The sequence below is a fragment of the Lycium ferocissimum genome, chromosome 1 (assembly GCF_029784015.1).
Source record: "Lycium ferocissimum isolate CSIRO_LF1 chromosome 1, AGI_CSIRO_Lferr_CH_V1, whole genome shotgun sequence".
NCBI lineage: Eukaryota > Viridiplantae > Streptophyta > Magnoliopsida > Solanales > Solanaceae > Lycium > Lycium ferocissimum.
In genome coordinates this window covers 21,539,678-21,565,176 of record NC_081342.1, presented here as the reverse complement: position 1 = coordinate 21,565,176, position 25,499 = coordinate 21,539,678, and the positions used below count along the sequence as shown (strand labels likewise).

The following is a 25,499-nucleotide window of genomic DNA, read 5'->3' as shown; positions in this document are numbered from 1 at the left end:
TGGGTCAGATTAAACGGATCAGCGGATTTGGGTTTAAAAGTGGGTGGATTTATTTTTTAAATTAACGAATATCCCATTCATGGATGACAATTGTCGATACTCAATGATTTGCCATCCCCTTTTACGAATAGGTTTAAATTCTATGAACGTCCAGTGTAAAAGAAATTGCACATTTATATCACTGATAACATATTTACAAATTAAAATTTGCTTGATTAGCATTAACTAGTACATAACTTTTTTTAAAATAATAGCAATAACTAATCTGTACATTATCATTTTATATTACTTATGTCTTTTCTCTGCAAGTGCTTGGTAGTTGGCGCTCCCCACCCCTCTTTTGTTCCAAGAATCGCGCATGTCTCTAATTGGCTTATTCACACTAGCTACTAAGGACTATAATCAGTCAAGCCTGCGACAATTCAGATATTAAAATTTGGAAAAAAGGCTAAAGCTTACTTTTATGAAGCAATTTCTAAACGCCATCTCAACTGGCTGACATGATTATCATTGTCTTTGATGATTGGATATTATTTTAATCTCGCCCATTATGGTCTTCTCTACAATTTGATTAAAGACCCTACACCGGCAAATATAGTCGTGAAAGTTCAGTCCAACAAGCCAGTAAATCTTTCAGAGTTTTGAAGTTAACCTTTATCACAGATGAAATAATTTTTGTCCTGATGACATGTTACACTAACTGGTCCCCAATATTCTTTCAGATATCAAATGTTTATAATAGAAATGGCATTCAATTCAAAGTTACCAGTTTCAGAAAAAAGAAAAAAAAAAATGGCATTCAAGTCCAGATTTTTTCTTTCAGTTTAATCAAATTGCTAATACACAACTGGTTACAATGTTGACATGAAATAGTGAACACTATATATAGATATTACAACAGCCTATGTGAAAGAATTATGAGCTCTAAAAAAAGGTAAAAGGTACTCCACCTGTTATGAAACATGGAGATTTTGGATATCAATTCGCAATGCTTTCAGTTTCTTCTCAATATTTGCCAATTCTTCTGCAGTCGCCAAAACTTTATCCAGCCGGTTTTGCGCTCTATCTTGATATGGCTTGCCAATGAGTTTTACAAAGTCCTCCACATTCCTAGTAGTCTCCAAGAGATCCTTCTGCATAGCCTCTTCGATTTCACGTGCAAGGCCATCAGCAGTCCTCTTTACTTTATCTACCACTTGCTGCCTCCGGGATGAGAAGTTGGAGACTGCTAATAAACTAAAAAAAGACAGTTTTTAATAAGGATACTATCCATGACGTACAAATCAGACAAATGCTGAAGATAGGGAAACAATTCCTATCAAATAAAAGATAATTCGTAACATTTCTCCAGCCATGCAAAAACTCAAGAGCAAACAACATTACTGACAATCATCAAGAAATAACTAGTTCACACTAGCAATGGAGAAGCTAGTAGATACTACATGTTTTTTTTCTTTCTTCTTTATTTTTGAGAAAGAAGATGCTAGTATATACCATTTATTAGGTTCTGAAGAAATGATACATCTCAGCAATTAAGCTTTAAAAAGTAATTTGCAATCCAAAAGTCACTCTCTCTACACACAAGATGACAACAATCAAAGACTTTTAATTGGAACAGAAGGAACAGCATTATACATGTTCAGATCAGGATCTACAGTATGGCATTAAAACTTGCTTAAATAAGTGCACTCGTTATGAACATTGAATTGCCAGGAAACAGGAATCTTTGACCTCTATGAGCCAGCAGTTAATGTCCAATTACAATATATTGAAGCAAAACTTGAAGCTCTAAAATGCACAGAATAGGCTCTGAGTAGACAGCCTAGGATATTCCAATGGGATAGTAATCTGTGTGTCCAACAAATCCTCTTAAATAACAGAATACATATCAGAGCTACTATTAACATTATGAGTGATTCATCATGAAAAAGCATTGGATATTACGCAACCTATACAAGCAGCCAAGCAAAAAGTTCTGGAAACTCTCGTAAATGATTAAAGATATACACTTTTGAGAAAATTAAAGACATACTAGCAGAACTTAAATTGAAAAGAAAGGATTACCCGCCGGCAGAACAAAGGCCAAGGGCAAGGAGATCCTCTAATGTGGTTGGAAGAACAGATGTCAGAAGTGACGCTGATAAACCAGCTGCTCCAAGACCACCGAAAGTACCCAAGAACTGAAAATGATAATCATATTTAAAATAACATATGTATCCTTCAAAATAATGGACACCTCTACTCGTCATTTTGCACACCCCACAAATGGCTTCACTAAGGACCTAGAAAGCAAAAGATGAACTTTGTGACTGAATTTCCTCTTCTAACTATCTCGAATCTTCATAGGATCTGAAAAGAGGTCATACTCCCTAAAAATGTAAGAGTATTATCTATGACCAACTGGAAATAGAAGGGTGAAATGTGGTTTTATTGGGGATTAAAATAGATAGATGAGCTAAAATAAATAGGACAGTATTAGCGCCAATCTCTACTTTCCGAAAAGCATCCGCTTTGGTCTTCCAGATACACAAGAATCTCCACATCTTTTTTTTTTTTTTTTTCTTTTTTTTTTTTTTTTTTTTTTTTGAAACTGGTAACTGTATTTATATCATATGAGCAAAACAGTACATAGGTTGTACTGAAACCATATTTACAAAAGTACTCCAAGACTCTACTGTTTTGTGCCTATATTGAATCTAAAACATCAATGATAGTAACAGTATCTTCTGCACACAAGAACCTCCACATCTTTGGCTATTGTTCATAGCTAATTCAAAGTCTAGAACCAAAGATAAGTATAGAACTTCAGGAAAAAAATGAAATAGGCATGTGAAGGCAAAAAGGCTTCTTTATATGACACTAAGAAAAAATTAAAGCAAAATAACACAATTCTCTCTCACCCTTGTCTGGGAGAGAGACGAGGAAAGCTCCACCATCCTGACGTATGGAGGCTTCTCAAAGAGAAAAGCTCCACACTGACCTCTGTCTAAATCTATTAGCACGGATGAAGTATTTCTATCCATTTTACTGGATTCCCCCCTCCCAAAAAGGAAAAGATTCCAACTCTTTGAAAGGACAAAACAAAGAATGAATAGCCAAAAGAAGCATCTTGACAGAATGATATTAAAAAGATGTCAGTATCCAACAACTCGCAACCATACGTAATTGTATAATGCGGTCATGATGTTACTAAAATATGATGTCAAGCATTGGAAGGTTTTCTATCTTTTTTCTTTTATTTTATTTTTTGGGGGAAGGGGAAGGGGAAGGGGAAGGGGAAGGTGGAGGGAAGAGTAATGAGGCAAAGAAAGGATCGAGTATAAATTCATGCAAGTGATAACTGACTTTAAAGATGTCAAAATCAGCAACATGACAGTCCAAACAGCAGCAGAAGGCACAAACCAGTTCAGTTAATTAGCATTAGCAGAAAGACGCACCACTTCACGAATATCTCTCTCGAACAATTTTGAAGCAGCTGCAGCACTGAAATCCTCTATGACTCGTATGCTAACTTCAGATTTTCTCTCCAGCACACCAGTTGTGCCCAACTCAATCTGGTCAGACGGATTAACCAATGGAGTCCATCTTTTCTCGAAAGACTGCTTATAAAACTGTACTTCCTGGTCCCTCTTTGACTGTAACCACTTAGTGTACTCCCCGAGAAGGTTCTGCGACCAAAGATAATTTTCACCGAGAATAAATTAGCTATAGAAATTTAGTTGCATAAGTCAAAGCTACAGAAATAGAACAAAATATCTTAGGCTATGAAATTAAGAGTCTGTACTAGGATACCAGGATAAGACAATCATAAGTAGAAGGAAGACCAAAGAAGGAAGAAAAGGAAGACCAAAAGGCTACCATACCACTGGCTTAGGCACAACACAGGTCACTATCAAATACAAGTCAAGAGTTTGAGCTCAATTTGGAAATTGAAACCTGCCTAAAATTTCCTGATGTGAAATAAAAAAAAAAAAAAAAACCATTCTCATGCACCTAAAGTAAAGCAAATACTTCTTTCCAGGAGAAACCAACAGGAGTTATTTGCACTAGAAGAAACGAAGCAATAAAAATAAAAATCCTATGCCCCACCCACCCAGAGGCTAGGTGACAGAAAGGACAAAAAACTAACTTACCAGATGAACTAGAAGCAAGATAATATTATGAGTATTAGTAATGCATCTGATCCATATGAAATAAAAGGGGTTGATCACTTTGCCTTCAAAATAAGAAGGGAAGATTGCAGTAGTTATGTCCAATGCATGTGGTTTTTTCCGCACATGTACGCATGCAATCACAATGAATATCATAGGAGGTTATCTTTCCAAATTAGGTGCAGAGAAAAATATCTTCATTGAATAACCAGTAAAAATCAAGTTTTGGAAATATCCAACTTTCACATGGTGGCAACAGAAGGGAAAATAACAAACTATGATCGACTATTTCAATCATACCTCCAATTTGCTAATAGCTGAGGAGGATGACTGAGTAAAACTACAACAACATTACTCTGATTTTGATCGCAAAGGAGAAAAGAGGACAACTGAGTTAAACTCTAATCACTACTAGCAGAGAGTGATGTACTCACTTGTCCTTCAAAAACCGCTGGACCGAGTACGTCATTTTGGACACTAATGGTGGCTGGCATTTGAGTAGATTTTTCTCCTCTGAATACATATGAAGCGACAAGATCAACATTTGACAGCTGTAAAGTTGATTCTACAAGCCGGACAACACGTGCTTGAGCAGAGTTTATCTGCATGTCAGTGCACAAAGTGTATAAGGGCACATGCCATATGTTAGTTGAAAAACAAGAAAAAACATGAGAATTGCTATTAGTCACAACGATATCAACCCCATACCAGAGATAGAACCTGCCTATTCCACAAAATGCTATCAACTTCCAGCTTCTTTGTGCACTGTTCTACACTATTGACAAGATCCTCAATAAACAGCAAGTCTTGTTTGGCTTGCTGGCATTCTAGTCTCACAAGTCCTTGACAAGCTGAAAGTAGTTGTTCTGCAATGGCAATTGGAGTTTCAAGCTTCAGCTTCATTCTCTCGATTCCTGTACTTGTAGATGAATCCAAAAAGCTTGACAAGTACTTCTCAAGCTCATAGAAACTCTTGGTTTTCCAGTGAGAATCATTATTTGAACTCCCATTGATTTGACTAAGCGCACCATCAAAAGTAGAAAGCTTTGATTCAAGAGCAAGCCGTGCAGATACTGGATACAGTGTTATGGATTCAGTATTCAGCAATTTCCGTGTATTTTCTTTGATAAATGCAATGGCCTCCTCCAACTATATCATGAAAAAATAACAATACATGACTTCAATCGAATTGGTGAAGCTGTTCTATCCCCGTATAACAAGAAATTATTTTCTCACTCGACAATATCACAACAGCAAATGTATGACCAACCTCGCCCTTATTCTGGTATATGTCAGACTTGTTCAGCACAAACACGACCTTTTTACTCCACTGCTGAGTGTAACGCAGAAAACTAACCTGATGAGCACCAGAATTGCATTGAGATTTTTTTGCAAAAGAAGACCAAAAGAAAGACATTAGAGATGCCGAAAATCACAATAAATTGAACTCTTTTTTCTAAATTATAAGAAGGGGAAAGATATTAAACTTGTAGAAGTAATAATCTCATCAAGGCTACTTCAACACCTAAAAGGCTCAAAACCCCCACCCTCCTTAAGACTTGGGGACTGCAACATTAAAAGAAGCATCTTTGGCCACAGTATTTTTGCTGCCTTACTTTGACCACCCACAGGACTTGAGAATTTTCCAAAGCTGTATATGGTTACTTTGGCAAGCTTAAGGTTTATAAGACAGTGGGTTTCGTAAAACTCTTCAAATCAGTATAATGCCAGAGGTAATGCGTAATTAAGGAAAAAGGTCCTAGTTCAAGTTAAGTCAGTTTGTGATAGTCAAAGCGCAGGTAGAGAATATTGAGGCCCTAGCACAGGTGTTGAATTCCAAAGTTGGGGCTATTCCTATGACTCATCTTGGTTTACCGTTAGGAACATCTAATAAAGACCAAGTAGCTTGGAATCCGGTGATAGAGAGGGTAGAAAAGTGGCTTGCCGCCTGGCAAAAGAGGTACCTATCAAAAGGGAAGTGTTAATCAAGAGCACATATTCCATGTTTTTGCTACACCACATGCTCACATCAGTGTTACAGGGGAGTTACATAAACTTCAGCGGGCTTTTCTACGGCATGGAGATTTCAGGCAGATGCAAATGCTCTTTGGAGAGGAGTGATCACGGAAAAGTATGCAGTTTCGGAAGGGGGTGGAGGACTATGACTAAGAGTGTTTCATTTCCATATGGTAACATGCTATGGAGAAATATTTTGACGGGGTGGAAAGAGTTTATTGGGAACATATCATTCAGGGTGGGGAATGGGAGCAGGGTAAGTTTCTGGGGACATATGTGGTGCGGGAACAACATTTTCAGAATCACATTTCCAAACATGTAAGAATCTCATGCCAAAAAGAGATGTCAGTCCAACGACTACGGAGTCTGCAAGGTGGAGAAGTGCTTGGAATTCAAAGTTTAGGAGGACTTTTCAAGATTAGAGTATGCAGAGTTCCAAATTTGGTTGAATTGCTTCACAACCAAAGCACTACGCCGGATAACCATGTATGGAGATGAAGGGCGGGAATTATGGCGTCTTTTCTGTTAAGTCCTATTATGAAAAGCTTCTGACTGGGGAGGTGTTGGCTTTTCCACATATTTCAGTATAGATCCCTAGGGTATTGAGGAACAGCGTTTTTTCACTTGGCTAGTTGTGAGGGGGTGATCTTGACGGCAAATAACTTTGAGGAAGAGAACAAGGAAGATTACTTGTGTCAATTGGTGTTTCATGTGTAAAAACTCAGGAGAAGACGTGAATCACCTCCTCTTACATTACCAGATAGAGTGCTGCTTGTGGTGGGAATTCTGAAATGGTTTGGAATTGTGTGGGTGATGTCGAGCACGGTGAAAGAAACAATATTTAGTTGGACTTTTAGAAGACAGATAGGAAGAAGCAGCGCATGAAAGGATGATCCTCTAGCACTTATGCCGACCACATGAAGAGAGAAATAAGAGAGTTTCTGATGGGGTAGAGAAGGATTTTGTATATTTGAGGAATAGCCTCTAATCCTTAGGTGTCATTCGGTTACGGAATAAAGTTATGCAGACTGTATTGCTCGAACTCTCCAAAAATAATGTTATACCCGTGTCAAATCCTCCAAAAATGCACTACTTTTGGAGGATCCGACATCCACATGTACTTTTGAAGAGTTCGAGCAACATAGATGCAGGGATTATAATACCGGAACTTAATAGGCCATGTATTATTTGCTGTATGTGCATTTTGGGTTGAGTGTTTGAATATTCTATTAAAAATGGAAAATACCTTGTATAATCCGAAATATGTGTTTGGGTTTAAGATGGATAAAAAATTGATTCCAATTATAACATGGCTTTGCATTCTCAAAGCCATCAGCTTCTTGCTTATTAGCAAAACTCCAAAACCTCTTCAATTCTCTGCAAACTTTATCAAAGCCTCCTCCATCTCCATTCCACTAACCTTTTACAATTCCTTTGGCCTCTCCAATACCCAGTGTCATGACAGGAATTCTTCTCATACCCAAAACTGACACACACAAACAACAAACTACTGTCGGATTTGGAGTTTTAGTATAGAATCGACTCAGTTATGCCTTGAGGGAGAGCTTCCTTTATCGTGTCTGTACATCACAAATCAATTTGATTAAAAAGATGCCTAGGGGCACTGGTTAAGAAAGGATTTAGCTGGTAAATAAGGATGAATGTAAGATAGTGCTTGGATAAAAGCTTTAATCTGTATAAGGATAAAGCTCGGGAAGATAATCTTGTTGATTGTTATCTTCAATCAACAGAGGAGTATTACCAATGATTTTTAACTTTCTTCTTCTTTATTGAGCTTCTGAAAGGGGTTTGAAGACGAAACGTTCAAATTGAGGGTACTTTTGTCTTTTGGTTTTTTTTTTTTTTTTTTTTTTTTTTTTTTTTTTTTGGTCAACTGAATTTTTTTAATTCAACCAAGTAAAGCAGTTGATACACAGCTAGCTCTTTTTTGGACTATAGAGCCAGTTCCTCTATATTCCTACACTAAGCTAACATTCAGTATTAAATTTTGAAAGCCTAGACAAGGTACTGTTGTAAACTATGTAGACCCCATTTACACATAAGCTGTCCTCTAATATGCTTTTTGGATATTTATCCAATACCTGTATTGTTATTCCATCTTTTATCCAGCATAAAATAATACAGGATTTGTTCTATAACTTATTAGCTATGCAGGAATTAAGAACACAAACTAAACGCTGGATTAAATAGTACAATACTATATACAAGTATTATTTCATCTAGTACACCAAACCAAACGACCCCTTATTTCTTGTTAGAGCACCCACGAGTCCTATGTGTACAGGATTGGGTGTCTTTCTTAGAAAACCATTTCTTTTTATGAGGTTTTCTACTTTTTGGTATGCTTCTTGCATACGGGCTCTTGTTTCTTGCCATTTTTTAATATAATTTTATTACTTGATCAAAAAGATGTGATAGTCAAGTGTATGAAAGACTTTCTGCTTGGACTAAAAGAGAGTATTACACAGTCACAATTTTCTAACACATACAAATTTAGTCACAAGTCACAACAGAACTTCCAGATGATCCCTCAAAGAACTAGCCAGACTACCAAGAAATCATTTTGCTTTAGTAATAGGATTAACACTTTTCTGCTCTGGATTCCTTAATAGTAAGGTCTAGTCAGTGCATAACTGGAGCGTAGAATTTTCAGAGAATCCTTGGCAAACCCTTCTTGTTAAAACTAAATTGATGGACCGACACAAATATGAAATTGGTTGGCATTAGCACTTAAAGGTCTGCAACTAACCGGTCCTGATAGTATTCACTATAAATTCCAGTGTTAGCAAAAGCTAAAAGCAACGACGCATGAAGAATATAACATTGTCTTTTACTGTCATTATTTAAAGCAGGTGGCAATAATTAAATTGCAACAGAGGTTTTACAAATCCTTAAGAATACTGCAGCACCAAATCACATCTGAACTGTAGACTAAGATAACAAATCTGAGATTTCTTAGAGATGGAAGCTATAGATGTCGCTAATGAAGCTCCAGTGACATCTAAAAGATATCCAGAAGACCATTCCTTAGTTTCCTTAAGCACCACAACTTTCCAGTAAACGAGCAATTGTTTTACCAAATCCAATCTAGTTAAACTTAAGCATGAATTTTGAAGGTTTCTTAAAGGTGGCTAACTGGCTAGTGCTACCACACGCAAAAAAAAGAAGAAAAAAAAAAAAAACTGTTCTCACTCCTTCCCAATTGGAGGTGCTCTTTCCACCATCCCACAACTATCGACACTTAAACCTAGTGTTGTCAGAATCGACTGAGACAAAAAAGATGTCCCTTTGAGCCATAGTGCACCAAAAGCAATATGCATGTACTAACCTTTTTTTTTTTTTTTTTTTTTTTCCTTTTGATAAGTTACTTTAACGCATAACCCTATGTATACTATCTCCGTTCCATCTTATGTGATGTTTCACCGCGCATGGAGTTTAAGTCAGGAAAAAAGACTTTTGAAACTTGTGGTCCAAGACAAGCCATAAATATTTCTATGGCTATAAATAAGATTAAATTGTTTCTAAATATAGAAAGATATCGTTCTTTTTGGGACAAAAGGAATAATGTCATGGTAAAATTTTACTTGTATTTGTTGATTGAGAAGTTGAAAGCAGATGCAATCCTACCTTTTTTTCTTTGATCAGGTAAGATGCAATCCTAGCTTAATCTCCAGAACCCAAACATCCTCATTCTTACAGGGCAACACAAGAAGCCTATGACATACAAGATGCCAGATTCTATAACCTAAAAAATGCTTAGGTGGTACTCAAAAAAGTGACAAAAACCATACCTCACTTTCAGTTAATGGTCGATCAGCAGACATGACAAACAGAAGCAGATCTGCACGAGGCACAAATTCCTCCGTCAGCCTTTGTTGCCTTTGAAGAATCACATTGGTTCCTGGAGTATCAACAATAATCATCTGCCAGAATAAACAATAAAAATTTGGAGATACCAGGCATGGAAATTAAGAACTCAAATCAAGCTATAAGGAAGCTAAATATTAGAGACTAGGCAATACAAATGCAGAAAATTTAACTTTCTAGCAAAGAAACTCTACCGAATTGTAACATCTGAAATGTTTCCTTCAGACTACCGATAATAACCACCTTCGTCAGTTTTATACACCACAAATCATTAGATTTTGAGACCACGCAGACATTTGGAGAGTTGCTTCAATCCATTTGAAGTAAAAAATCTAAGGTTTAATCTAGAAAACAACCAACCCATATCAGTTACAAAGTAAAATGTACAAATGCACAGAGTTTAGGAAGCATCTAGCGTCTTGCATTAAAATGAGATCCAGCAAAAATATGTGCCGAAAACTATTGGCATCAAAAGCAAATGTGCAATAACTCGTTGAAACTGAAACTAGTAACAAATGGTGTGAAAAGCATATGTGCAATAAATTATGAAACTCAAACAAGCATTTGCGTATCACAGCGTCATTAATGGTTTACAAAGGTTAACAATAGCACATCATACCAACGTAATGATGCATAACTTTAAAATGTGTCTCACATCAGGCTACTGCACATAGTCAAGAAGTGAGAAACACAAAATGGTAAGTCAAATGAAGTGCCCCGCGATATGTAAAACTAGCATCGACGTATTTACTTGCTCACTTGAACTAGATTTCTACTTAAAGTCATTGATGAAATATAAAATTGGAAGCCATAGTAACTTTCAGACAAGACAACTCACTTCTTTAAGAACTGAAGCTGGCAAGTAGCAAACATATTGACCATCTGGATGCCTTTCACAATGCTGCGAGTCATCAACATCCGAATAGCGCAAAAAGGTGATCTCATTGGTTGTAGGAACAACCCCATCTTTCAAGTACTTTTTCCCAAGAAGAGCATTGATGAAAGTAGATTTTCCAGAATTGAATTCTCCCTAGTTTATCAGCAAATTACATTCAGAAATCAAAACAAAGAGGATGAAGTAGTAATAATAATGATTATGCTGAATGTGCTATTATATGCGGTCTTGAAAACACAGTAATATGGTGGAAGAGATAGAGAGAAAGAGACAGAGAGAAAAGGTCACAAATGCCAGAATTCAAAAAAGGAAAAATTGTAGGCCAAAGAAATAACAAAGAAACATGCATAAACAGCATCTTCAGGTCTATAAGATTTTAGTTTTATGCATTGCTTAAAATTTAGATTGGACCAGAGAAGGAAATACTCATTTGAAATTCAGAGCTAATACCCATGCATATCCTGGAACCAGAATTTGCTGAAGTTCAGCGCTCAATTACCACTATAACCAGTAAAAATGGTTCATCGAGTTGAGAAACAGCATCTTTGAGAAGTGAGATCTCTTCCATCTGCCATTTCAGTAGTAGCCCAGGTTAGTCTAAACAAGCAAACCGCTGACAGAAGAATTATCATCTGTACCACAATTGAGCAGCTAAATTTTGACAAAACAAGATCACCATTGGAGCAGCTTTCTCAATAGCATTTATGGTCTCGCGCAAAACCAGTTTCTCTTTTCCCAGCAACTGTTCTTCTCTATCTCGCAAGTCTATAAAGCCAGCCACCCCCTTCCTACCAGGAAAGCCATTCCCCAAGTCCGAAACTTTAAGCTGACTGTTACTTTGAGATTTTTCCTCTGTTTTCTTCTTCAAAGCATATGCACTGAAAAACAGTCTGCCAAAATCATCATCACCCACAGACCTCAAATCTTCCATCGAAATAACTATTCCACTAGCCCCTGATTCAAGTAAATTTGATGCTTCGTTGAACAACTTCTGATCCCCAAGTGAACCAATCATGACAAAAACAGGAATTTTCACATTCTGAAACACAGAGCTCACCAGCTCCTCAGGTTCGCTATTGCCACCAACTTCATATATAAGAAAATCAGCTCCTTCAGAGTTCGAGGCATCCACAGCAGCAGTAGGTGTTTGTACAATTCTTGCTACCAAAGGAAGAACTACTAACTCTTCAGATTTTGAATCCATCATTGTGTTTCTGGCCACGATAGCAGGAAGATCTGTTAGAAAGGAGATAGGTTATCCACAAGCAATTATTAATGCAGGCAGCTATGAGCTACTTAATTTAGACAGCAGATCATGCATCTAGAAGATCAATTACAGATCTTGTTAACATTTGCATTCAAGCGAAGCGAACTGCATGAACCTAAAACCGAGCGCTCGTGATGGCCAACTGCAACTTGGTTAGGAATTGCCACCATTGTTCACGAAGTTTGAACTATTATTCAGACACATTTAGTTTCAAGGTTGAACCACTGTGGACACTAATAATCAACATTTCTTTCAACAAGTATGTAATAATCAACGTGTTACAAGTTAATAATATCCCATTGCTAGTCTAATATGTTGGAACCAGGTTCATTCAATGTCCCATCATGAATAATTCTACTGCAACTAGTTCTCGTAACTTTTTCTTTTTGCAAGTAAAACGTTACTTGAATATTAGTGATATTAGACAATCACTTTAGAGCAGTAATTCGGCCATCCAGCTCGTGTCTTCTTTATTCAAGTTTACAACTTTATGTAACAAAAGATAACAACATAAAAGCCTTTAGGTATCAATCAATCAATCACCTACTCCTCAATCCCAAACTAGCAGGATTCGTTTTTAATGGTGATAAATTAAGGCCATCATCTATTTAGTATGGTCAGGTAGTTTTCATTACTCCCTTTGCCCCAATTTATGTGATATAGTTTGGATTTCGAGAGTCAAACTTCTTTATTTTGACCGTGAATACAGAACTACGATCTTTAAGTTTTTTGAAAAATAATTTACATATGTAGAAACCACATAAAAAGTACTATAAGTCACAATAATTAACAATTTAAAATATTTAAAGGGCACACAAATAAATCGCGGTCAATTTTTTCTCGTTTGACTTTCGAAATCAGAACTGTATCACATAAATTGGGACAGATGGAGTAATATTTATCTCGAATTATAAGGACAGAACATCATAGCACAAACTCACCGTGTAAGGTGAAATACACAATACTCCCTCTGTCCCAATTTATGTGATACACATACAATATTTAAGTTTTTTGAAAAATAATTTACATATTTAGAAACAACATAAGAATTACAATATAAGTCACAATAAATGGCGGTCAAAGATTTTCTTGCTTCCCTCTCGAAATTCGAATTGTATCACATAAAGTGGGACCGACAGAGGGAGTACAAAAGAGTAAGTAGAGTGTCACAGAGCACAAACCTTGATCAGAGAGCAAAACACCACTAGCACTAACAGCAGCAGCAATATCAACACGTCCATCAATCAACAAATAAGCTCTACCTTTAATCACATCCTTCAACAAACACGCAGCCTCATACAACTTCCCACTACTGGCTCCACCACCACTTAGCACCACAACATCAACCCGACCCGAACCCGAAACCGCCTTATCTATCTCATCAACTACAGTTTTATCATCTCTCAATACATCTTCACAGCTAAGGCTTAGTACTAAACTCGGTACTTTGATTTCTGGTCGTTTATATCCACCAGGGAAAAGTGTTCTAGGAGCAGTTTGATCGGGTCGGTTTAGGTTGTTTATTAGGAGGTTGTTGTTGTGCCGGCGGGAGTACACGTGTCGGCGAGTGCGGAAGTGGAGGCAATGGCGGTGGCGCGTGGGGTGGGGGAAGAGAAGGCATGGTGGAGAAGGGACGGTGGAGTGTAGAGTTTGTAGAGATAGCATTAGAGAATGATGAATGTTGCAACGGCGGTGGGAGAGGAGAGGCCTTATCTTATCTATTGTGCTCAGAATGAATCAGTGGAGGAGCTTCAAGTAGCGCCAATTCTAAAATTAAACTTCTTTCCTTAAAAGATGGATACATAATGGGTTAAAAATCCCACGTTTTTATTACTCCTCATTTGCGCTAAGCTTTGATATTAGTACTGCTGGCGTCTATACAAGGGAGAATACTAATTTTTTTTGGTAAGTACCATCGAAATTGCATTAATTTAACCCTAAATTGAAGTTTTTATAACTTTGTGCATGCTTACACATTTTGGTAAATTTTAAAAACTTTAAGGACCTTTTTATGTCACTAAAAATGGAGTCCGGAACAAAACAAAACAAAAAAAAAAAAAAAAAAGTTGGAACCAAACTAACCCGTTAAAAAAAAAAAAAAAAAACCAAAGTAGGCTTCACGCACAGAATCGTGAAACTAGTTTCCTCCCAACCCCAACCTTTTCTTTGGAAATCAAACTCAAAATTAAGCCTTTTTCCGTACTTTGACCGAAGATTAGTCACGTTTCAAAACACTGAAATATAAATATTTTATATGGAACTTAATATTTTTTTAGTGTATAATAATATCGGCTCATTACATCAAGTATACATATACATTTGGATCGTCATTTTAGGGGTTGTAAAGTGCTCCGAAGTAAGTTTAAAAACTTGTTATATTAGGTTGTTTTTTTTTTCTTTTATGTCTTTTTTATTTTGTTACTGTATTGTGTAATCCACACCTTTTGAATGTGCAAAAATAAATATAATATTTAAAAATAAGTCATTCAATACGAGAGGTTCATAATAATTGAAAAATATTTCATTCCATTAGCAACGAAATACATCATTAAATTACAATAGACTTAAAAAAAAATCAAGTTCTAGACACTCTTCTACTTCCAGATGTGCTGCCACCACGGGAGTTTTGCCCACATGAACGCTTATCATGCCCAAATTGCTTACATATCGAGCACTTACGAGAGTAAGTCTTTTCGCTAACATCCATTTGATTGTGATAATGGGTTAGCGTATTTTTTCCCAATTTACGGATATGATTCTTGTTCGCAACTATACAAAACAACGCGGTTGACCAATAAGCTTGATTACCAAGGGGATGGAAGTGGCCGGAATATGCTCAAAGGTAGTTTACAACCTTATATTCCTCCGTCACATAATCAGTTACATTTCTGGCCATTCTCTGAAAGCACTTGACTGCATGAGAACATGGCATGTAGTATGTTTGCCACTTACCACAAGTGCATGATTTTGTACGCTCAGTAACGATATGTTTGTTTACTCCTTTACCGTCGTAATAACCCGTTCTAACTTCATACACTCGTTCAACGACATCATACTCGGTCATTTGGTGGTGACCCTCTACCTCTTTCCTATGGTGCTTCATCTTTTTGTAGGGCTTTGGCATCCATGTTGCGTCCTTGGCTAATATGGCTCTGGCCTGCCTTGTCCTATCCGCAAATCGCTTCACGGCCTGCTTGAAAGTTAGTCTTACCATTGCGGTGATAGGTAGTCCTTGAGCAGATTTGAGGATTTCATTGAAAGACTCCGAGTTGTTCGCTGTGAGCATGCCCCATCTCCTTCCTCCATCAGCATAAAGCGTTCATTTTTAAACTTCTAATTTCATCAACCAAGCATATGCCTCTTCACTTACTTCCCTTAGCAGCTCTATTTTTGCAGCCCATTTTCTTTGTTGATGCTGCACCGCAGCCCCTCACATCAATTTATTTACAATGCCATTTCCAAACTTTGTTTGCAAATTAGCCTTTAAGTGCCTTAAACAATATCGATGGTAAGCATATGGAGGCTGCCACCCTTCCACATAGCAAGACACATATTGTGCAATATGCCTTTATGACGATTCGATAGGACATATATGCCCTGACGACCCTTAATAACATGAGTTTTTAGATGAGTCAAGAACATCCCCCATGTCTCATTGCTCTCGTTGGTGGCAATTGCGAAAGCAAGAGGGAATATTGACCCATTGGCATCCATACCTATTGCAATTAGGAGCTTAATGTCATATCGGCCATATACATACGTCCCATCTATCGATATCACATTCCGACAGTGAGCAAAACCATCAACACTTGGTTTGAATGCCCAAAAGACAAAATCGAAAATTCTGCCCTCTAAAAGCTGCCGCTGTACAACAGTGCCAGGATTAGCATGTTGTAGAGCCGCCACATACCCCGGCAACGCCCGAAAAAAGGATTCCCAAGTTCCAAAGATCATCTCAAAAGCACGTCTACGCCCGAGAAATCCCTTTCTCTTGCTTATGATTTTACCATATTTAGAGTGGACCGTGCTAATACAAGTTTTGAGGGGCGTCCTGCATAAGTTTAAACAAATAACATTTAGCAATGATATTTTAATTGCTATAAGATATATAATATACTAGGTCAGATAATTTACCTTAGAGTTTCCTTAATGTCTTTAAGTAACACATGAGCAATCATGTTTATATCTAAATTAAAATGATCCGCTCGATTTTGTCTCATATCACAAGTGTGCTTTGGATGGAATTTTGTGATCTCCCACAGACCATCAGGCTTAACAATTCCCCGAAGCAACCACTGACAGCCTTGAGTCTTTCGCGTACAAACCAGCCTCCATACTGATTTGGTTGAGTCATCAACCTTAAACTCCCTCATATCCTTTATACAATACATTCTGACAGCCCGTTGCAATGCCTTTTTTGATGTGAACATCATTCCCTTTGCAAGGACGCATTCATCAGTCATGAGATTTTTTGGTTCAATCCACGTTTTTTGGCGACTTATATCATCATCTCGTGTGAAGACAAATGCATCCTCACGACCTTGTAGACTATCAAGATATGGAATATAGTCAGAATACCACTGCATTGGGCTGTAAGGAATTGGGTTTTCCGTCATCGGAGGTGGTACGTGGTGGTGAGTTGGTTCTGGTTGGTTCTGAGGACTAAAATGTGTATCTTCTTTATCCCCTTCACTATCTTCATCATCGGTTACCTCTGCATTATTAGCTGGTCCATCGCCATTACTCTCTGATGTATCCACATAACTTGGACAATCAGCGTCATCTAAGAAAGGCCTCCTCCTACACGATAAAAAGCATATGTTAAATTCCAAATTCAAATATATATATATATATATATATATATATATATATATATATATATATATATATATATATAGGTGATGAACACACATATTGAGAATGAACATGGTGTCCGGAATGATCAATGCCACCAAACTCGGAGGATCGCCCAACATCCACGTTGGTACCACGCGTAGTTTTGATAATAATCACCGCACCGGCCCGAGAATTATTATAATAATTAGCTCCACTGAACTGAGTGTTTTGATAATAATGTGCTGCTCCACTAAACTGAGATGATTGCCCTATATCACTCGTATTAGGTCTATAACCCCTACAAAGATTTAAAAATGGTTATTTACCAATATATACAATAAACACGTGCTACTGCATAAAATAATAATATAAGAATGCATATTTACCAAGTTTGATTAAATTGTTGGGTAAGATTTTCCAGCGGCACCTGGCCATTCAAAATGTCCTCGTAAGAACTAATATCTCCATACGTGTTAAATTGACTGGGCTGTTCTTGCGGGACATCTCGGGATATCTTTTCAACATACATCTCAAAAACATTAAGGACGACCGAATGTTTTAATTCTTCTGGTGCATTCAAATAATCCCTCAAAGAATCATCATCATTGATATAATGCCTACCATAAAGCACTATACCATGGGAACCCAGTTATGGATAGGCACTTTCGTTATAGAGATTTCATACTCATCTGGACTAACCTTCATTTTTTCATATATGTAAGTGACTAGTGATTCATAAGACATTTCAAGTGGACATTTAACATGAACTTTTGGTCTTTTATTGTAACGAACTGTATTATTGTTGTCAAGGATAATACCATCTCAATGTATTGAAACCTTAACTGGTGGAATATCTTGAGCCATTTTATGTAGGAAGTTTAATTTTTTTTTTTTGAATGACTTAAGAGAGGTTTTTTTGAATGACTTAAGAGACTTAAACTTATGAAATGGATGGATGAGTTTTTATCTCGTCCAACATTCTTCTTAAATAGATTCATATTGACCCCTATTGCGCATTGAAATGTTGCGCAATAGTCACTATTTTCTTCAAAAAATGCAGCATTGTATTGTCAAATCGGTTCTTTATGTGTCATAAAAAAACTGAAATTAGCATGCATGATGTGTTATCAAATTAAGCATGGGTGTCATGAAAAAGCTGAAATTGGCATGGATGATGTGTTGTCAAATCATGTTATATTGCGCATTGAAATGTTGCATAATATGAATTAAATTCAAATAAACAGTCAAAAAATACAGCATTGTATTGTCAAATCGGTCCTTTATGTGTCATAAAAAATCTGAAATTGGCATGCATGATGTGTTGTCAAATCAAGCATGGGTGTCATAAAAAAGCTGAAATTGGCATGCATGATGTGTTGTCAAATCATGTTATATTGCGCATTGAAATGTTGCGTAATATGAATTAAATTCAAATAAACGGTCAAAAAATGCGGCATTGTATTGGCAAATCGGTCCTTTATGTGTCATAAAAAATCTGAAATTGGCATGCATGATGTGTTGTCAAATCAAGCATGGGTGTCATAAAAAAGCTGAAATTGGCATGCATGATGTGTTGTCAAATCATGTTATATTGCGCATTGAAATGTTACGTAATATGAATTAAATTCAAATAAACGGTCAAAAAATGCAGTACTATATACTCCATCCGTTTCAATTTATGTGAACCCATTTGACTGGACACGGAGTTTAAGAAAGTAGAGAAGACTTTTAAACTTGTGGTATTAAATGAGTCACATATATTTTGTGTGGTTATAAATCATTGCATAAAGATAAATTGTTTCTAAATATAGAAAGAGGTCATTCTTTTTAGCACGGATTAATGAGGAAATAGGTTCACATAAATTGAAACAGATGGAGTATAACATGATTGACAAATAACTAGTATTCACTTTAAAACGAGTTATCATGACATTCTACACCCAATTTGGTAATCTTGATTCTATTACATGTTTTACCCCAGCAAACATATTTGAAGCAATGGGTAGGACATGGGAACTAGATGATGATGATTTTCATTACTCAAATAACCCTAACAAAAGATTCAGTCAAGAATACAATAAAACAATGAGAGAGGAGTGGAATTGGCGTGTTAGGGAGCCTGAAGCACTGGGCAAAAGTTAGCTTCAGTAGGGGTTAAACGCCCAAAAAAATGTGCTATGTCAATGCCTCGTGGAACTCCATAAGAGTTTAATTTTGCTCTTAATCGTTTTCGCGAAGAGAACAATGGGATGCAAATACGTTACCATAGGGTAGAATATGGTATACATGGTAGCACAAAATTTAGATCCAAGTGGGATTCGGACTGTGAAATGTCCGATGAAGATTAATATTTTTCTTATAATAAGGTAAGTAGGTAGGGTCATAAAGACCCCTCCCCCTCCCCGAGGGTACTTGGGTGTTTGCAACTATATAAGTAGCCTTTTTTTTGTTATTAGACTACAACGTATTCAATGTCGAGTAGTAGAAACTCAGCTTGGTAGTAGAAACTCAGCTTGGTCTTTACTCCTTCCAAAAGAACCAAATAGCAGTGATGATGAGAGTTCAAATCATAGCAATTTTTCGAGTGATACCAGTGATTTCAAACTAGACGAGCTAAATCCCCACCTTCTTATAGAGCGTAATGATGATTTCTGCAGTGTGAAATATTCAGATCCGCGAGAATATTATTGCGGTTAACACTGAGAATGGTCACATAGAATTTTCGAATCAGAACGTCTTGTTCGCAACTTGAAAAATCTCATCGCTTCAATCCCAACAAGATACTTAATAATCATGCCTCAAGTAAGTCTAGAAACTTGCGAGCTTGCCGTACAAAGGATTAGAAAAGAAAATAATAGAATGCTGACAAGATGTTGTAGATTTTACATGCTAAAGTTGGCTGAAGAACAAGCATCATCAACCGGTAGAGAACTAACATCTCTTGAAAAAAGATGTGTGTTAAGAGACCGCCAATATCGTTCTGAGGACAATATTGAGGACTTCTATTCTGATGATAATTAGGGTCTATTTAGGCTCACTATCTTAGATTATGGGTCATTTAAGTTTCGGACTAAGGCTCTTAATTTGTATTTTTGTTTTATGATGAAGTCATCAATTTGAATTAGTTTGGCATGTTTTTAATTTTCTTTTATTGTTAAAGTCTATTATTAATTGACAATTTAACAAAGAAACACAAATAAATTAGTACATAAAGGGTGCGGGTTACATTATAGGGGAAAAGATACAACTAGTAAAAAACATAATCCATACAAATATTAAATTTAATAAACAAAATACATATAAATAATGAACAACAACAAGACAACACAAATAATCTTCCACAATTTAAGTTTTTCTTTCAAAGCTATTTTCTCGTGTTGAGCGTCTCTAAGTTTAGACTTCATCAAAATTCAATTTTTTCGGAACCGGTGAGCAAGACCTCCAAAAGTTCAATTTTTTCTTCAGCTTCCACAAGCTTAAATTGGGAGTCCAACTTAGCGGTATCTCTAGAGATACGTGAAGTCGCGGTATCTCTATCAAAAAGTGATTTTTTAAACTTCGCCGCCACCGTTTTATCCACGTGAATGTTATCTTCCCACCGAAAGTGTTTGCAACAGCCCATATCCTATAAACATTACAAGAAAATTAATTTTTTAAAGTAAAATATGTGGATAATGTGAAGAAAAAAAAACACTAAAAAATGTAAAAACACTTACTTCGGGCACTTTACAATGCCAAAAACGGCGACCCGGATTATCTTGGGTCGGATTATCTTGGGTCTTTGATGTTTTTAGTTTACAGTAATAACCGCATTCACAAATATCGGGTTGTATAGCAAAATTTGGAGTTTCAAAACTTTGAGACATGTTTTTGGGAGTACAAAAGTGTGTTGAAATGGTGAAAATGGAGGAAATGAAAGAGAAGAGTATGCTGAGAATGGGAGGTTGCAGTGGGATTTTGGTAATGGTTTCAAAGGACCAAAGTGTAAATGTACACTTTGACCCTTTCACACACAGATTCTGTGCGTGAAGCCTACTTTGGTTCTTGTTTTTTTTAACGGGTTAGATTGGTTCTAAATTTTTTTTTTTGGGGTTAGAAAAGTTCCGGACTCCTAAAAATGATAATGTCATGAAAAAGGTTATAATGGCCCTCACGAAGCACACTCATTATGTAAAGAAAAGTCAGCCAGAAAAACAAAGGAAAAGTATTGAAAGAAAAATGAACTTTGTATTACTGTGGTGATTAAAACCAAACTACAGCAAGACTCTTAAACAGATAACCAAGCAACAAACTACGTTCTATGACTTCTAATGAAAAGGAAAAATGACCATAAACAATAACAAGAACCTACAAACTAGGGACTACTAACACACGACTCTGAAATGAAACGAACACAAAGTAAATGCTTAGTCCACTAACAGTTGTAACATACAACTAACAGCAGCATAAATTCTTGATTCCCTCCCTTAAACTGGAAATTTTCAGTTTAATTTGCAGACGCCTAGTAATTCTCGTAACTTCAAAAAACTTGCTGACTTGAGGGGCTTGGTAAACATATCAGTGACCTACTTTTCACTTCTGCAATAAATCAATTTAATCTTCTCATCCTTGACGAGATCACACAAGAAATGATATCTCACATTTATATACTTACTCATTCCATGTAGAACAGGACTTTTTGAGAGATTAATTGTAGAGTTGTGGTCACAATCGATGACTGTAGGACCTTTGATACAAGCTATGCGTCCACCAAACACAATATATGAGGGACCTGGCTGAGTACCATTCCCTTATGCAACGCAGTAAGTACAAAAGGCAAGATATTACCGTGGAAAACTCCTTGCTGAAGGGATTAAAAATCACGACCTACCTCAGTAGGATTTCAACTCCACTATACCGAGCAACTTCAGGTTACAACTCTACTGTAAGCTAGAAACTAACTCTCATAATCTCCTTACCCTTACAATAATGCTTATGTAACATAGGAACTAACTCTCATAATCCCTCCACCCTTGCAATACTCCGATTGCAAGAAACTCCACTTAGCTAACTCTAGCTAAGGACACTAATACACTTAGACTAATCCAAGCCTAATGTACCACTCAAATGACCTTGAGGAAACATACTTCCAACAAGCACTCTTTTGAGACTTTTGATCTACCTACAAACAACTCTTTCCTTTAAAGAAAGGTTAGTAGGCTTAAAAATTTAGCACAAACGAACAAAGACTTCCACACAACAATATAAAGAACTAGACTAAATCTTGTGTCTGGATCAGGTTCTTCAACTTGGAGGTGTCTTTGTTCTTGAGAGATATTGAGAACTTGTGTCGGCAACTTTGCACGATTTAGATTAGGTTTTCAAGTCCACTCAATACGTTGCCATCATATTGTATATATAGTGGAAGCATGTGAAGTGAAAAGAGACCACTCTTCAATTTTGACCTAGAGCATGGCCCAACTCACCGCATCGTAGCAGGGGCATGGCATGTTTAAAATTGCTCGCCGATACAAAGGCAGTGCACAGAGAGCGTATCACGTACTGTGTCTCTATCTCGGTTCGAAACAATTTGACAATTATCAAAACACGAATGCACTTGGAACTATCAATTTCTCCCTTTTTGATGATGACAAACTCATAGACGACCAGGTCTCTATCTGGTTCTGAAACAGTTTGACAATTATCAAAACACGAATTCACTTAGAACTATCAATTTCCCCCTTTTTTATGATGACAAACTCATAGACATTATTCCCCCTGAGAACCAGGTTTCCACTTGTTCCCTCTTCGAACTAGACCATTATTTTCAAGGCACCTGCAACATGTTAGCAACAAAATACAGCTTCTGGGTGAACCAAAAGAACAGGTCACCTACTAACGGGTTCTTCAATTATAGCACGTATCAAACTTCCTCATTAGTTCAGCAGGATGTCTGCCCCCTTAATTCAACATTGCCTTCCCTTTTAATTCAGTATGTCTTCCCCCTTTTGACATCATCAAAAAGATAACAAACACATGCATGCGTAATAATATAGATGTTGTATGGCATAAAGACATCCAAAGCAGGATAAAGTAATTATCCAAAGCAATAGTCTAGATAATACAAACATGATAATTAAAAAGCTAAAATATCACGTCAGAGGCAGAGAGATTGTAAGTAGTCGTAGGACTTTAGGGCTTTGCACCGAGAGATATGTGAGGACATAACAGGGAGAAGAATCATGGAGCACAAGCAAAGGCCTTTTAGGAATGTTATTTACTGTTCGACTTCGCCGGTTGTCGATTCTCGATCAACCGATCACGAAGCTCATCCTCCTTTTCCTTTAAGTGAGCATTTTCTTAGCTTAGAGCTCGCATTTGTACGTACAAGTTTGATCATTGCCGGACTAAAGTTCATGTGTCCGTCTGTACCCAATTCACTTTCTCGACTATCATTTTTAGCTTCAAGCCTTATTGACATTTCAATGGTCAGTTCGTCGTCGTGTTTCGATTAGGTCGTAGATAACATAGTCGCTCCCGGTACCTTCCTTTTTTGGGTATGCATTCTCATTCTTCTAAGATCCTTTGAGGTGATCATCCGTTTTTTGTTCCCACTTCGAAATTCGACACTCCAAAAGCTTTTTCATGCCACGTTTCGCAGATGTTCTGGTCAAATACTCTCGCTACAGCACCTTTTGATTCCTCAGAGAGACTTACTTTTCATCATTCAAGTCATGTACCTTTCTTTTCTTCTTGGAGGAACAGGGTTACTCGCTTGCTTTGCCTTCTTTACCTTTTAGGAAGTCGTCTCATGCTCTTCTCCTTGACTGCTTGTTCACTCTGTACATCCTTATTAGAATCTATTTCAAGAATGGAGTTGTTAGACTCACTTTCCTTCTCAGAGGAAAGTTCTTTTAAGAGTACTACAACGGATGCTATCTTTTATCACCCTATGTGGCATGGAATTTCACCGAGGCAGAGTGGTCTCGACGTAACGAACGATTCGTGCCTTCGAAGTTTGCAGGACCAAGTACCTCTTGCACATTTCCTATTTTACATCCTTCTCCCTTAACCTTTTCATCATCCCCCGTAGCCTGCAGGGGCATCAACACACCTAGCCACAATTTCTACTTCACTCTCTCAGATATTTGACAGTCCCACTCCTTTTTCAACTAAGTTACCATCTACATTTAAGACAGAGTCATCTGCATGTTTAACCCAACTGAAGGAGATGGGGTTACCTGAAATTCCCACTACAACTTCATTTCCTTCATTAGTACCGGCATTTTTAGAGTCACCCATGCTCTCACAGCTCAATTTTTCAACAACAGAAATTTGGACCTTAGTAGTCACCCATTCAGAATCCCTTATTTTGCTAGATACCTTTGCTCCGTCATCCTTTCCATTGATTATCTCAGAGGTTTGGAGGAATTTGGAAGCAAAGAGTGTTTGATCAAGCCTCGTCAAAATTAGGTTTATCATATGGAACAAGATTTAAGGATTGGCACACTGATTTTTCGTGAGTTTGGTCATTTTGAGTTGTAAAGGGACCAATCGTGAGAGAATCTAAGCGTGCAGAGGACAAATTTTGGTCTTTCAAAGCTGGAGATGGTGTGGAGAATTTTGGTGATTGTGGTTCCAAAAGGAATGCGTTCTTAAAGAGTGAGGAAGAACTGTTCATATATAGGACAACTTGGGAGGCAGATTTGTTTGATAGACATGATTGATAAGGGTAAGATTTTGTAAGAAGATGAGGGATCACCAAAGTTTTCTTGCAAACCGGTTAGGTTCAGGAGAAAATGTAACGTTTGGTCTTAAGTTTTGAAAAAGAGGGCGAGAGGAGTTTTAATGACATGGAATCTTAGCAATTTAGCACATATTAGCATTAGAAAGACTACTAACCCGAGTCACGGGGACCAAGTCCCTTTGTGCTTGCTCCACTAAGCATCCATGAAGAAATAACTTCAACCTGAGTTTTCTAAACCTTGTAGCATTTTCTTCACAGTTAAGCAAATTCAATATAACGGAGAGAGTGTTTTTCAAAAGCGCACACTCCCCTCAGAGTTCCTTGAGCGAGATGACATTCTTCAAGTTTTTCAAAAAGATTTTGAGCAACAGCACTTCATATGCTACCTTTTTTACTGTTCTTTTTTCATCCAGGTCTCCAAACTGAACTACTGGCTCTGTTTGGGAACCCGTATCAGATCGGGCCCCTTAGGATGATGACCAGTAAAGCTTGGGCTTCCTCCTTCTAAGCCAGGTATATCTTTCTTTTTCTGGTGCGGACCAGGTTCCTCCTCTTTTGACCTTTGTTTGGCAATATCTTCATTTTTAGGATGATTGAGACTGCTAATCTTTTGGGGTTCACATTCTCATCTCCCTTTATACCCCACTTGATCTCCTTTTGCTATCTTCTTCCTTCCATAAATTGTATTCATCAGCTCTTTGATCTGGCTGTTTAGTAGAT

At 37.1% G+C, this 25,499-nt stretch overlaps 1 protein-coding gene across 4 annotated transcripts; it reads right to left on the bottom strand.

The window, feature by feature from the left end:
* Positions 1–219: 219 nt before the first annotated feature.
* Positions 220–14,026, bottom strand: LOC132052150 (probable transmembrane GTPase FZO-like, chloroplastic). Of its 4 annotated transcripts, XM_059443539.1 has the most exons (12): positions 13,399–14,025; positions 11,627–12,186; positions 11,450–11,518; positions 10,894–11,085; positions 9,980–10,111; positions 5,422–5,508; positions 4,860–5,300; positions 4,586–4,753; positions 3,438–3,668; positions 2,065–2,180; positions 951–1,236; positions 220–412 (listed from the first exon to the last, which is right to left on the bottom strand). In XM_059443539.1, exons 1-11 carry the CDS (start codon positions 13,880–13,882, stop codon positions 954–956), a joined length of 2,763 nt encoding a protein of 920 aa, XP_059299522.1. In that variant the 5' UTR covers positions 13,883–14,025; the 3' UTR covers positions 220–412; positions 951–953. The 4 variants fall into 4 exon arrangements, with proteins under 4 accessions (XP_059299522.1, XP_059299515.1, XP_059299537.1 ...); XM_059443532.1 differs by lacking the exon at positions 220–412 and having other exon boundaries at positions 796–1,236; XM_059443554.1 differs by lacking the exon at positions 220–412 and having other exon boundaries at positions 796–1,236; positions 11,627–12,164; positions 13,399–13,538.
* Between the last annotated feature and the right edge of the window lie 11,473 nt (positions 14,027–25,499).

What these genes read in the sequence shown, in the direction of transcription:
- LOC132052150 (XM_059443539.1), bottom strand. Translation starts at nt 13,882, where the DNA reads ATGCTATCTCTACAAACTCTACACTCCACCGTCCCTTCTCCACCATGC. An exon ending in TTGAGAAAGCTGCTCCAATG is followed by an intron (nt 11,519 to 11,626) that starts GTGATCTTGTTT and finishes CTGAAATGGCAG; the next exon opens with ATGGAAGAGATCTCACTTCT. An exon ending in AGAGAGATATTCGTGAAGTG is followed by an intron (nt 2,181 to 3,437) that starts GTGCGTCTTTCT and finishes TATCATTTTCAG; the next exon opens with TTCTTGGGTACTTTCGGTGG.